The 14937-nt window shown below is 51.0% G+C and overlaps 1 protein-coding gene across 1 annotated transcript in view; it reads left to right on the forward strand.

Moving 5' to 3' along the window:
- The first annotated feature begins 1939 nt into the window (after nt 1–1939).
- Nucleotides 1940–14937, forward strand: part of hhip (hedgehog interacting protein) — a 33691-nt gene continuing 20693 nt past the window's right edge. Inside the window, exon 1 of the mRNA XM_084454733.1 lies at nt 1940–2594. Coding sequence (XP_084310859.1) covers nt 2313–2594 — 282 coding nt within the window. The 5' untranslated portion in view covers nt 1940–2312. The remainder of the gene's footprint in view (nt 2595–14937) is intronic.

A 14937-nucleotide genomic window follows, 5' to 3' on the forward strand; every position in this document is an offset into this window, starting at 1 on the left:
CTCGTAGTTAAAGCAGCTTATCATGACGACCGCAAATTGCCACGAGAATGACAGTCGAAGCACCACAACAACAGACGAGAGGAGAGGGGTGTTTGGGGGGGGGGCGGAGGGGGTGGGGGGGGCGGAGGGGGTCGCTGTGTGTCGCTACATGGCCGCTCGTGTGTAAGCCCCAGCTTCTGCCGCTACGGCGCGCCCCGTGTTAGCTCGGCGCTGTGGTCTCGCCTCCGTGTCGTTCCTCCTGCTGGTCTATCTCCCTCCAGCAGATGTCCTCTCCACAGCTCCACAGCTGTGTCCCACATGTTTTTTCCGCGCTGCTCAACAATGCGGCTGTATTCCCCCCGCCGGCTGCTGCCCGCGGAGGAGGAGGCGCAGGCGGAGGAGGAGGAGGCGCAGGCGGACCCCGCTGGCGGTGGACTCTTCTGTCCGCGCCGCGTCCTCCTGGCTTCCTCGTCTGGCTTTTCTCTCGCTTTTGCCGGGCGCGTTCGGGGGTGGGGGGGGGGGGGCTATGTCCACCCCCTCACCCCCGAAAGATTTGCGCCGCTGAGATCTTTGTTACCTCCGTAGCCTTCGATGGACTTAAGATGATCTTGTGGCGCTTAAAAGCTTTAGGAATCTCACCCCCATCGGTTACTGTAGGGTAGCCTGGCTATACTTGGCCCAGAAATGTCTCTGGTGGGGTAAGGGACGAAGAATGCAAGGACAGCTTCAGAATGCAGTGGAGGGGAGGAGGAGGGAGGGAGGGAGGGAGGGAGAGAGGGAGGGAGGGAGGGAGGGAGGGAGGGAGAGAGGGAGGGAGGGAGGGAGGGAGGGAGAGAGGGAGGGAGGGAGGGAGGGAGGGAGGGAGGGAGGGAGGGGGGGTTCTTAAGGTCAGATCTGGCACGATCTGCCTGCTGCAGCCCCTCTGCTGAGGCTTATTCGTAGCAAAAGCACACAGAGAGTCATTTCCATAATTGCCCCGCAGTCAAATCAGCCCCGTGCTGGATTCCTCCCGCTCCAGATTCCTGTCGATAAGCCAAGCCGGGGGCTCCGGTCAGCGCCGAGGACCCCCAAGGAAGAACAGGTGCGGTTAATGTAACCGATTTCCAGATTCTCCTCTGTGGATCCAAAATGGGGCTGTTTTTTTTTTTTTGGGGTGGGGGGGTTGGTGTAATTGCCACAGTCGGACATTCCCTTTCGGATTGCTATCGTGTAATCTCTCTGAAGAGGGGAATGAAAGAGGATTTGTCCCACTTTTGGCTCGGCCTTATCAGAGGCCCTCAGAGGAACAGAATACCTTGAATACAAATGCAGAGCTACAAAGAGCTGCGCTCGGGGGACGTGGTTGGACAATCAGTTTTCAGGTCCGGTCCCATGCCCATGTAATTGGTGACAAACAAATATTATTTTTAGGGGAAAATATGTCAATATTATATAACAGGCAATAAAGTTGTCCCATCTGCCCAGTGGTCTAGTTAAAGAGAGTCTATGATTTGATGTTTCGAGAGCTGAACAGACATCAGACAAGGTCAACCGTTGACTCCTGAATAAGAGATGACTCCAGATCTGTCCACAACCAAATGGCACAACATTTTCCCTGAACAGGCAAAGAATTGAATTATTTCAGTTCATTTATTGTGGGGGATCATACCTACTCCCTTGGCAAAATGTTTGCCAGGAATCGTCCTTTGCAGACTGCTCCTTGCATTCCAGAATGTGCTACTCATCATCATCATCATCATCTCTCTCTCTCTCTCTCTCCCTCTATCTCACCTCTTCAGTTCATCCATATGACGACACCTCGTTCTGTTCTGGAAGGTAATCATTCCCCCGATGTGTACGCGACCGGGGCCAAGTGCGCGCACCCGTGGCTGTCATACGTCACCGCGCTCGCTCCTCTTCTCGCGCGCTGGTTAAAAAGAAGGAGGAAAGACCAGGGAGAAACATGTGAGGCTCTGAGGATCTAGTGAGAGACAACTTTGTGCTTACTTTTTTTTGACCCAATGCACCAACCACTGTGCTAAATCGGAATTTACAACTGAAGGAACGACACAAACCAAGCGCATAGCAATTCAGTCTTGTTTGTTTTTGGTTTGTATTTTCAACTAGAGCAATAATTCAGCGTTGTGCCATCATAACCAGTGCTTATATTAATTTATTTTACGAACTATTTTCATTGGCAAATATTTAATTACATATCTTTATCCTAGTCAACTTCAGTACATGTAGAATATAGAATATAGTAACCTATTTTGTGGCAGGATTACTGCATTGCTTTTACCAGTGACTGCGCTAAATTATTTTGGTCCGAACATAACACTTTTTCAAAAACAAAAATGAAGCATTTAAAATTCGTGCTGGTGCTGGCTATCGCGGTCAACGTGTGGGAATGTGGAGATGCGAAATTCGGCGAGAAGGGAGAAATGAGCCCGAGACGGAGGAGATGTTACGACGGCAGCACGCCCAAGCGGCTGAAGAAGCGGGACAGGAGAGTGTCAGTGGACAGCAGCGGCGGCGGCGGCGGCGCCGGGGAGGTCTGCCCCAGGTTGTACCCGCGGGGGTCCTGCTGCCCCCCCAGGAGAGCCGCCTACCAGATCCTCCACCGGCGGGACGCCAGGGTATGTTCGGCATGTCGCATTCTTCCATGGAGAGAGAGCTCTCTCTCTCTCTACTGCCAAACGCCTCTGGGGAACGCATTTACAGCGTTATTGTCCTTCCGCCGCGTTGTTGACAGCTGAATTTACAAGATGTATCGCGAGGGGGGATGGTGGGTCTGAGTGGAAAATGCTAGTCTTGCTAACTTCGCTACTTACAACAACAACAACAACAACAACTCCCCTGCAGTCCAACTCTTCTCAGTTTTGTTTGTTTCTTCGTCCGGTATATTACGTTAGGGACACGTTTACATTGTATTTGTCAAAACACGGACAAAACATCGTTAGTGCGAAGCTGTTTTGACACTTCTAATGCGCGAGCGAGCTTCGGTCGGAGCCGCTCTTTTGGCTCGAGCGTGTCTAAAGCGCTTCTGTGTTGCCATGGTTATCGCCCCTGGTAACGTTCTACGTTCCGCGCTCGCGACGAAATATCAGCACGAGCGATGAGTCCGTGAGTCAGCAACCGCGGAGGTCTCTGCAACACAGTTGTATTCATTTGTAACACAGTTGTATTCATTTGTAACACAGTTGTATCCAACTTTACTCGTTTGCATGCATCTTATTTGTCAGTAGGCTACACTTACGTAGCCTATTTGGTATTAGCTAGCTATTCTGTCGTTCATATCCCCCCACAATGTGGGGCCCACATACCAACTACGTGGTTGTGCATTTCAAGATTATGCACGTGCTGCATGCCCAGTTTGTCGTATTTTATTTATTACAGGTTGAGATGTGTGTTGGAATATTCTTAAATGGCTGCATTAGTTTTTTTTTTGTCTGCCTAGCCAAATTCAACCACACAATGCCAAGTTTACAGTAGAATTCGCTCTATTCTCATGTAAACTGCTCCAGCAAATCACCATATGTGGCTGGGTGGTATCTCACTTTGTGTGGTGACAAAAAGCCATATTGCATCATTTAATTTGCTCAAGTCATGCAAATAAGAGGGGAAAAACTGAATGGAACAAAAAGGACTCGACTTCTCCTCCTCCCCACTACACTGCCCACACACGGAGTCCTTTTTGCTTATGGCAAAAGAATAACAACACCATTGTGTTTGTTAGTTTCACTAATGGGTGAAGCTGGGGAACATCAGTCTCCCCCAGTCCTCAGGCCTGTCCAAGTGTTAATGCCTTTGAGAGGGTATTTGTCCTGCGCCCCCCTCCTCAGTCCCCCTCCCCTCCCTCGCTAACTTACACCTATTCCCAGAGGACAAGTGTTTTGTTAGAGCTTTTTAACACCAGTCTTAGTGTTGCCTACAGCAGAGCTCCCTTTCTCCAGCAGCCAAGAGGTCTGAATGTGTGCTGGGCTTTCTTAAGCCATTGCAATGAACATGTATTAGGGATGAATGCTAACACTTTTGTTAGATAGCCCTCTCTCTCTCTCTCTCTCTCTCTCTCTCTCTCTCTCTCTCTCTCTCTCTCTCTCTCTCTCTCTCTCCTGTGAATTCTGATGGTGGGGCCTTATGAGGTCTCTGCAGCCCCCATTGTCATTGATTGAATGACAAGCGATTGTTTTCAAGTGTGTCTTTGTGCATTGATACGTTTGTTCCGGCAATTTCACTGACAAAAGCCATTGTGCAGATCCTATCAAAGAAAAGAGTAATCCTGTAACAGCTGCTCGTCACCAACGAGCTGTTTACACATTCACTTTTCTGATAAGGTCCGCCTGCGGCTCTTGTTCCGACGCCGATGGCGCCGCGTCCTGCGCCGGGTGGATGTGTGGAATCGTCCCCCCCTGGCCTTTTTTGGTCCCACCTCCCCCAGACGTCTCCGTGCTAAAATCACTCGGGCCCAACCCGCGCTTGAAAGCCGCGCTGAGATATTTTTTTTCCCCTCTGCGCTTTTGAGGAACGAACTGACTGGGTGAAATTTAGCAAAACACAACAAACAAAGGGCCCTCTTGTTCTGGTTTCGGGGCGATGGCAACATTGGAGCCCGTCCCAGTAACATATGGGCACAGGACACGGCTGAGAGCACACAAATGCTCCTCTCCACGGACGCGCAGCCGGCCCATGGCACGCCGAATCAATGGGCGATTTAGAGCCGGGGGGGCAGCCGTGCCCCCGTCTACACGCCGCGTGGGCGCGGCCAGGCGGGGGCAGAGAGGGGCACGCTGCGCCACTCCGAGACGCGGGGCACCGGGGGTTTTAGCCAAACTTGGCACCGCCCCCCCCCCCCCTCCCTCCCTCCCTCCCTCCTGCTTTGTGTTTGCTTATGTCGAAACGTCAACACTGGGTATAGGAAAATAGACCACTACAAATGTAGGGTCCAGTTTCCGGGCTTTTCCGCGCGTCCGAAAGCACAGCGGCGCGTATTGACGAGCTTCCGGTGATCCTCATTCGCCGGCAATTTTTTTAAATATTTTTTTACGGTGACTGCATTAGAGGAAGCCCCTCTTAAACCCATCTCTGAAGCCCTGTGTGATATAGATCTTCAGGAGCTAACCTCCTTCCTTGACCCTCTCAGACAGGATCACAGTGCGGGCAGAGGGCTGAGGGAACTCCCCGCGCCTCCTCCTCCTCCCCCTCCTGCCGCCCCCCCGGCGGGGCCGCTACTTTCCAGTCAGGGGCTGGCAGCTCCAGCGCCAGCGAGGGATGTGTCCATATGTCGAGGCCATGTCTGCAGGTCTAATTGACTTCGACAGACTGCTAATTTGTTGATACCAGTGCGGGAATGATGTGCCTGTCTATCTCTAAATTGATGTTTACACTCAGACCTCACACGGAGCGGAGCACCACCAGCCCGCTGGCCGGCACTGCCCAAACAGCACATGCCTGGAAGACGGCACAAATTACCTTGTGTTTTATTGCAGCTAATTTGTTACGTAAATAATCCCGCTAATTTCTCTAGGCTTAATCTTTTGTTTACTTTTGTTTGGCCACCCTAATTAACGTTTCGAATCTCCTAATTCGGCGTAGTCCATTGCGGGGGCCGCTGAGTCTGTCCGACATCTGTAATGTAATTCAGACTTAACTGTTTGTAAGCTTGGGTAAACAAGCCTTAAGTGAGGCCGTTTTCTGAGAAAGGCCAGGGTGTTGTAAAAAAGTGACACTAAAAGGTAATCAAGACTAATTTTTGCATGGGCCTAGTTTCTGTGGTAAGATTTCAACACCGCACTCTGTTTGTCATGAATAAACCCAAACGTCAGAGCGTTGAAGACATATCATCTCCCACCTCTCGCAGCGTCTTACAATAATGTTTATCGTACAATATCGCCACAAATTCCCCCGTAATTGCAAGCTCTGTGACGACTTGAGCTCTGTAAAGTGTTAGGCTGCGTACGGATTCCTGCCCCTCTCCAGTCTCCTAATCCGACGCTGGTCCCTTCGTTGCGTGTGGTCCCCCCCGCAGATCTTCGCCACCAACAACACGGAGTGCGGCCGCCTGCTGGAGGAGATCAAGTGCGCCCGCTGCTCGCCCGACGCCCAGGTGCTCTTCCACGCGCCGGACTCGGAGAAGTCGCCGCGCAGGGAGCCCGACCTGCCGCGCCTCTGCCAGGACTACTGCCGCAAGTTCTACTACACCTGCAGAGGGCACATACCAGGTAACCTACCGCATGCAGCGTGCCTCAGAATGAGGTCAAATAAAAGTCCCCCAGCAGGCCTTGTTCCAGTCGAAAGCCTGCGAGCGGCGAACACGCTGCAAGAAGCCCTGACACGTTGAGGGGGGGGGACTCTGAATATTTATTTATGCTGCCTTACCTCACCTGACCCCTCCTCCTCCTCCACCTCCTCTTCCTCCTCCTCCTCTCATGAGTCAGTCTCCCTGCCTCACTCCCTCACCCACTCACAGCCCCACGTCAGTGAAAAAACGCCGCTACCTGCTCCCACATGCTGGCAGACGTCGGAGCAGCCTTGCACGTTGCTAATTAGCCTGCACACTCCAGCCCTGGCGATCAGGACCGCCACAGTTACTGTTCTCTTCACACATTCGGTCCGCCTCAGACACTGTTCAACCATCATGGGTACAGTAACTGTGTTTAACCCTGCTAGCTGTGTTCAACCCTGCTAGCTGTGTTCAACCCTGTTGTGTTCAAACCTGTTAGCTGTGTTTAACCCTGCTAGCTGTGTTCAACCCTGTTGTGTTCAACCCTGCTAGCTGTGTTTAACCCTGCTAGCTGTGTTCAACCCTGTTGTGTTCAAACCTGCTGTGTTTAACCCTGCTAGCTGTGTTCAACTCTGCTGTGTTTAACCCTGCTAGCTGTGTTCAACCCTGCTAGCTGTGTTCAACCCTGTTGTGTTCAGCCCTGCTAGCTGTGTTTAACCCTGTTGTGTTCAACCCTGCTAGCTGTGTTCAACCCTGTTGTGTTCAACCCTGCTAGCTGTGTTTAACCCTGTTGTGTTCAGCCCTGCTAGCTGTGTTCAACCCTGCTAGCTGTGTTCAACCCTGTTGTGTTCAGCCCTGCTAGCTGTGTTCAACCCTGCTAGCTGTGTTCAACCCTGCTGTGTTCAGCCCTGCTAACTGTGTTCAACCCTGCTGTGTTCAAACCTGCTAACTGTGTTCAATCCTGCTAACTGTTCAACTCTGCTGTGTTCAACTCTGCTAACTGTGTTCCATCCTGCTAGCTGTGTTCAACCCTGATAACCCTGCAAGCTGTGTTATAGCACCAGGTGGAGGGGATTTATTTCTCTTGGGCCACAAGTTATATGAATTTGTAAATACTTGTGGCTTTTTCATAGATTCTGAGTGTGGTTTTGTAGGTTTTTTATTTTTTTGTTCACTCTTGGACTCTGAAGAGCGTTTGAGGCACAATCCGTTTCCTTTTCAAGAATCAGAGTGTGAAGAATGAACCCACTATCAATCTATGACATTTAGACAACCAAACACCAGACACACAAGAGCGCACACGCAAACGCACACACTGACATACACACGCACACACACGCCTGCTGGCCATGCGATCTGCCAGAGAGCTGTTGCTAAATGAATGATTTTCCTGACCCGTTCCTTCCCCGCGACCTTCTCTGGCGAGCCGCCCCGGCCGCTGGCGTCAGCCGCCTCTCTCCTTCACGCACCCCACCCCCCCCCCCCCCCCCCCCCCTTCCCGGCGCTGACATCACCAGCCCCCCTCGCCTCTCTCTCCCGCGCCTGTCCGTCTCCGCGCCAAGCTCGCCCCGGCTAACCCGTCTAGACACGACCGCCCCAACGACTGACACCTCCCCGCGCCCCTCCCTCCTCGCCGCCAAGGGGAGGGGCCCCTGCTGGAAAAAAAACGCCCAAAAACAAAACAGAACGTGGATTTGTTTTCCTTGGTGGTCAAACTCAACGGAACGTAAACACAATCAGAGCGCTGCCTTGCTGGCCTCCGTTCCCTGGTCCTGTCCACACACACACACACACACGCACGCACCCCTACAGTACACGCACACACACACACACTCCCCTACAGTACACACACACCTGCGCACACATACACACACACACGCACACACACACGCCTGCACACACACACCCCCCCCATAAGGAGACATTGCCCGGGGTGTGATAGGGGTTAAGTGAGCAGATGATGTAATTTGACACGTTCCTCTCTGAAGATGATAGTTCTTGGGGGGGGTCCCCCAGAACTATCATCCCCCAGAACTATCATCCCCCAGAACTATCATCCCCCAGAACTATCATCCCCCAGAACTATCATCCCCCAGAACTATCATCTTCAGAGAGGAACCAGCGCACACTTCCAGGGACCCCCCCCCCCCCCCAGAACTATCATCTTCAGAGAGGAACCAGCGCACACTTCAAGGGACCCCCCCCCCCCCATCTGAAGATGATAGTTCAGTGGGGGGGGGGTCCTTGGAAGTGTGCGCTGGTTCCTCTGAAGCCACTGCCTTTGAACGTCCGTACCTGCGCATTCCAGAGCATCAAACGATCCCTCTCCTCCTCCCCTCCCCATCCTCCCTCTCCTCCTCCTCCTCCCCTCCCTCTCCTCCTCCTCCCCTCCCCATCCTCCCTCTCCTCCTCCTCCTCCCCTCCCTCTCCTCCTCCTCCCCTCCCTATCTTCCCTCTCCTCCTCCGCCTCCCCTCCCTCTTCTCCTCCTCCTCCTCCTCCCCTCCCCATCCCCCCTCTCCTCCTCCTCCTCCCCTCCCCGGCCCTCCTCTCCTCCTCCTCCTCCGCCTCCCCTCCCTCTTCTCCTCCTCCTCCCCTCCCCGTCACCCCTCTCCTCCTCCTCCTCCTCCTCCCCTCCCTCTTCTCCTCCTCCTCTCCTCCCCTCCCCGTCCCCTCCCCGTCCTCCTCCTCCCCTCCCCATCCTCCCTCTCCTCCTCCCCGTCCTCCTCCTCCCCTTCCTCCCTCTCTCACCCCTCACCAAGTCTTCTTACTCCTCTTATATGCGTCGCCGTAACAGACTAGATCTGCCGGAGGTTTGCGAGAGCAGTGAGCCTCCCGTACGCACGACCCCCCCCCCCAAAAAAAACACCGGGCACCGGCGTCGCAGCGCAGTCCGTCTCCACCCCCAGACACGTACGCGGGCTGCGAGGCGTTGAGGGCTCCTGTACAGTTAGAAAATGGAGGGGGGAGATGGAGCGAGAGAATGAGGAGAGAGAGAGAGGGAGGGAGACGCAGGGACTCGGGGAGTTAAACCAAGGGACTCGACACCGGGAGCCGGAGCCATAGGGGGAGTTATTCCTCCCACCCCTCCCTCTGTCCACCCCACCCCCCCCTCCTCCCTCCCTCCCTCCCTCCCTCCTCTTCCATTCTCTCCAACCCCCCCCCATCAGCATATGTGGTGACGAATGACACATTTATTTTTCTACAGAGGTTGTGTATATGTAGAACTGCTGAAGTGCATCAAGATGTCAAGTACTCTGGGCGGCCACCCAGGCTGCCCTGGAACACGACCAGATGGAAGTAGAACTTTAGTGCTGGAGAGCTGGGGATGAGGACGAAGACTCTCTCTCTCTCTACCGCTCTCTCTACCGCTCTCTCTCTCTCTCTCTCTCTCTCTCTCTCTACCGCTCTATCTCTCTCTCTCTACCGCTCTATCTCTCTCTCTCTCTACCGCTCTATCTCTCTCTCCCTTTCTCTACCGCTCTATCTCTCTCTCTCTCTCTCTCTCTCCCTTTCTCTCTCTACCGCTCTATCTCTCTCTCTCTCTCTCCCTTTCTCTCTCTCTCTCCCTTTCTCTCTACCGCTCTATCTCTCCCTTTCTCTCTCTCTCTCCCTTTCGTTACCGCTCTATCTCTCTCCCTCACCTTCTCTTTATCTCTCCCCCTCTCTCTTGCTCTCTCTTACTCTCCCCCTCTCTCCCTCCTGCTCTCTCTCTCCCTCTCCCTCTCTCTCCCTCTCTCTCTCCCTCTCTCTATCCCTTCCCTTTCTCTCTCTCTCTCTCTCTCTCTCTCTCTCCCTCTATCTCTCTCTCTCTCTCTCTCTTGCGCCACAGTTTTTTTCCAGGGCCAGCACAATAAAACGAGGTTTCATTGTGAGACTGCATTGCTCTCTCTGCCATATGTTTATGGATTTAACCATAAATTGCCCAAATTGGTCGTCCCTCTAAGTATGCAATTCTAAACACAGAGACGGTTCCTCCTATGGATTTAAGAGTCTCTTTCATAAGTTATTTTGGGGATAAAGAGCCTGAAGCGCTCAGAATTCCCAGTGACAGTCGGCATATTCTGTGGGGATTATAGTGGTGATTATAATTGGCCGTGGCCAGTTATGGCGACGTACTAAATCGCATCAGTAGCTAATTAGCTAAGTAACTAATTCAGTCAGATGTATACTTGTACTCGTAGCAGAATCACCCCAAAACGCTGCAGACAAACGTCCTAAATGTCACGAGGGAGTCGTTGGCTCCGCCCCCTGGCGGCAGGCAGGGCAGAGCGCCGACTAGCGCTGCTGAATTGGAGCGGTAGCGTTAACAGCGCGCGTAAATGTCGTCCCGTTCCCGTGAAACCCTCCTCCAGCTCCAGATTAGGCCGCGTACTCGGCCCCCTCATCTCTCCATAAAGACGTTTACTGGCGTGACTCGCTCTGTCGTCGAGGCCCCCCTAGCCCCCCGCCTGCCCCCCCCCAGGTCCCCCGGCCGGCGTGCTTAAGATAACTGCGGACGCAAGTAGGTGGGTGGCAAAGCCTGGGAGTTCTGCCGGACTGTGTGTGTGTGTGCGTGTCTGGAGTGTGTGTTTGATCTCCGTGTTGTGTTTAGATGTTTGGGGGGATATCCTATCACCTCCAGTTGTGGTGTGGTCAGCCCCTGTGGTCGGTGTGGGGGCGGGGGGAGGGGGGAGGAGATGAAAGGAGGGAGAGAGGGAGTCCTGTTTGTGTTTTTATCACTGGTGTATTTGCTCTCCTCCTCTTCCTCCCAGGGACTGGCGGAGGGGAAGGGATATCGGCGAGGTTGTTCTTAGGTCGCGTTGGGCCATTCTCGCTGGCCTCTGCGGTTTGCCTGTTAGCACAACCGGGGAGAGCTGTGTGTGTGTGTGTGTGTGTGTGTGGGGGGGGGGGTGGGGGTTCCTAGAAACCTGGAATAATGTTGTGACTGTCGGGACCTGTGGGCGGGCGGGGCCGGAGGCCTGCGTGTGGTTGTCGATGTTTTCCCAGATCGTATCGTTCCTCCGACGTTAGACAAACTGGCCGGTCCAAGAGAAATAAAGTTCAGGAGAAATTGTGTGAAGGCTTTTCTGCTTTGAACCCCCCCGCCCCCCCCCCCCCCCCCCCAAAAAAAAAACTATACTGCAGAATACAATCAATCAACATTTGGGAACATTATTTATTTATTTAGATTCCGACAGAATATTTTTTCAGTTGAAAATGTGGTGTGTGTGTGGACAGTGTGTGTATTTTGAAAGCCGGATCATTAATTAATCAGGTCAGTGTGTGTTGTATCGGAGACTCTCACGTTCCACACGCTGCGGACGAGGAAAAAAACACCTGACCCGTCAGCAGCGACCGTCGGCGCCGACGTTCCGCCGCCAAAAACCCAGAAACGAACCTCGGTGATCCTCTTAACGTCGGACGCTGGCGTCGAACGCGGCGCGGCGGCGGAGCCCCTGTCATTAATTACGGCGGATTTATTTCCTTAGCGTCTGATAGCTGATTGGTTGACGCTGACGGACCCGATGGAGTCGAGCCGTTAGCATGCTTTCACCATCCCATAATATCATTCACCGTGACTTCAAACCTTGATTGGTTTTAGCAGAAGCACACACACTGTCTTTGAGTCTGATTATTGTTCATCGATAAATTTACCGTCCACCGATTGCCTATTTCACTTTATATAATAAATCAACATTGCTTTATTACAGGGTATTGTATGGTTTATTACAGGGTATTGCATGGTTTATTACAGGGTAGTGTATGGTTTATTACAGGGTAGTGTATGGTTTATTACAGGGTAGTGTATGGTTTATTACAGGGTAGTGTATGGTTTATTACAGGGTATTGTGTGGTTTATTACAGGGTATTGTATGGTTTATTACAGGGTATTGTATGGTTTATTACAGGGTAGTGTATGGTTTATTACAGGGTATTGTGTGGTTTATTACAGGGTAGTGTGTGGTTTATTACAGGGTAGTGTATGGTTTATTACAGGGTAGTGTATGGTTTATTACAGGGTATTGTGTGGTTTATTACAGGGTATTGTATGGTTTATTACAGGGTATTGTATGGTTTATTACAGGGTATTGCATGGTTTATTACAGGGTAGTGTATGGTTTATTACAGGGTAGTGTATGGTTTATTACAGGGTATTGTGTGGTTTATTACAGGGTATGGTGTGGTTTATTACAGGGTAGTGTATGGTTTATTACAGGGTAGTGTATGGTTTATTACAGGGTATTGTGTGGTTTATTACAGGGTATTGTATGGTTTATTACAGGGTATTGTATGGTTTATTACAGGGTATTGCATGGTTTATTACAGGGTAGTGTATGGTTTATTACAGGGTAGTGTATGGTTTATTACAGGGTATTGTGTGGTTTATTACAGGGTATGGTGTGGTTTATTACAGGGTATTGTGTGGTTTATTACAGGGTAGTGTATGGTTTATTACAGGGTATTGTGTGGTTTATTACAGGGTAGTGTATGGTTTATTACAGGGTATTGTGTGGTTTATTACAGGGTATTGTGTGGTTTATTACAGGGTATTGTGTGGTTTATTACAGGGTATTGTGTGGTTTATTACAGGGTATTGTGTGGTTTATTACAGGGTAGTGTGTGGTTTATTACAGGGTATTGTGTGGTTTATTACAGGGTAGTGTATGGTTTATTACAGGGTATTGTGTGGTTTATTACAGGGTATTGTGTGGTTTATTACAGGGTAATGTGTGGTTTATTACAGGGTAATGTGTGGTTTATTACAGGGTAGTGTGTGGTTTATTACAGGGTATTGTGTGGTTTATTACAGGGTATTGTGTGGTTTATTACAGGGTATTGTGTGGTTTATTACAGGGTATTGTGTGGTTTATTACAGGGTATTGTGTGGTTTATTACAGGGTAGTGTATGGTTTATTACAGGGTATTGTGTGGTTTATTACAGGGTAATGTGTGGTTTATTACAGGGTAATGTGTGGTTTATTACAGGGTAGTGTGTGGTTTATTACAGGGTATTGTGTGGTTTATTACAGGGTAGTGTGTGGTTTATTACAGGGTATTGTGTGGTTTATTACAGGGTAATGTGTGGTTTATTACAGGGTAATGTGTGGTTTATTACAGGGTAGTGTGTGGTTTATTACAGGGTAATGTGTGGTTTATTACAGGGTAATGTGTGGTTTATTACAGGGTAGTGTGTGGTTTATTACAGGGTATTGTGTGGTTTATTACAGGGTAGTGTGTGGTTTATTACAGGGTATTGTGTGGTTTATTACAGGGTAATGTGTGGTTTATTACAGGGTAGTGTGTGGTTTATTACAGGGTATTGTGTGGTTTATTACAGGGTAGTGTGTGGTTTATTACAGGGTATTGTGTGGTTTATTACAGGGTAGTGTATGGTTTATTACAGGGTATTGTGTGGTTTATTACAGGGTAGTGTATGGTTTATTACAGGGTATTGTGTGGTTTATTATAGGGTATTGTGTGGTTTATTACAGGGTAGTGTGTGGTTTATTACAGGGTATTGTGTGGTTTATTACAGGGTATTGTGTGGTTTATTACAGGGTAGTGTGTGGTTTATTACAGGGTATTGTGTGGTTTATTACAGGGTAGTGTGTGGTTTATTACAGGGTATTGTGTGGTTTATTACAGGGTAGTGTGTGGTTTATTACAGGGTAGTGTGTGGTTTATTACAGGGTAGTGTGTGGTTTATTACAGGGTAGTGTGTGGTTTATTACAGGGTAGTGTATGGTTCATTCCTGGCTATAGTAGGTTGTGTGTCCACCCCAGTGGGTCAGTGTTCAGTAGAGAACTCACCCCAGTGGGTCAGTGTTCAGTAGAGAACTCACCCCAGTGGGTCAGTGTTCAGTAGAGAACTCACCCCAGTGGGTCAGTGTTCAGTAGAGAACTCACCCCAGTGGCTCAGTGTTCAGTAGAGAACTCACCCAGTGGGTCAGTGTTCAGTAGAGAACTCACACCAGTGGGTCAGTGTTCAGTAGAGAACTCACCCCAGTGGCTCAGTGTTCAGTAGAGAACTCACCCCAGTGGGTCAGTGTTCAGTAGAGAACTCACCCCAGTGGGTCAGTGTTCAGTAGAGAACTCACCCAGTGGGTCAGTGTTCAGTAGAGAACTCACACGGAGGCCGGTGAAGGTCGGGCGGGGCCCGGTGATCTGGGGGGAACAGACAGCACAGCCGATCGCACACACTAGCAGAAACACGCACACACAGCCGATCGCACACACACACGCTAGCAGACACACGCACACACAGCCGATCATACACACACACGCTAGCAGACACGCACACACAGCCGATCGCACACACACACACGCGCTAGCCGACACACACACACGGCCGATCGCACACACACACGCGCGCTAGCAGACACACACACAGCCGATCGCACACACACACACACACACACACACACACACACACACGTGCGCTAGCAGACACACGCACACACAGCCGATCGCTGAACTCCAGCTCCCATCCAGCTGGCCGGCCCAACATCTCTTCACTTGTTCTCCTTCTTTTGGTCTGGCTCCTCAGTGCACACACACACACACACACACACACGCTAGCAGACACACACACACACACACACGCTAACAGACACACACACACACACACGCTAGCAGACACACACACACACACACGCTAGCGGACACACACACAAACACACTCACATGTGCGCAAACACACACAGACACAGACACACACACACACTATTGCATCATTGATGCTGTTATGATGTCACTCAGGTGTCTATCTCTGTCTGAG

The sequence above is a fragment of the Borostomias antarcticus genome (assembly GCF_949987555.1).
Source record: "Borostomias antarcticus genome assembly, chromosome: 20".
Lineage (NCBI taxonomy): Eukaryota > Metazoa > Chordata > Actinopteri > Stomiiformes > Stomiidae > Borostomias > Borostomias antarcticus.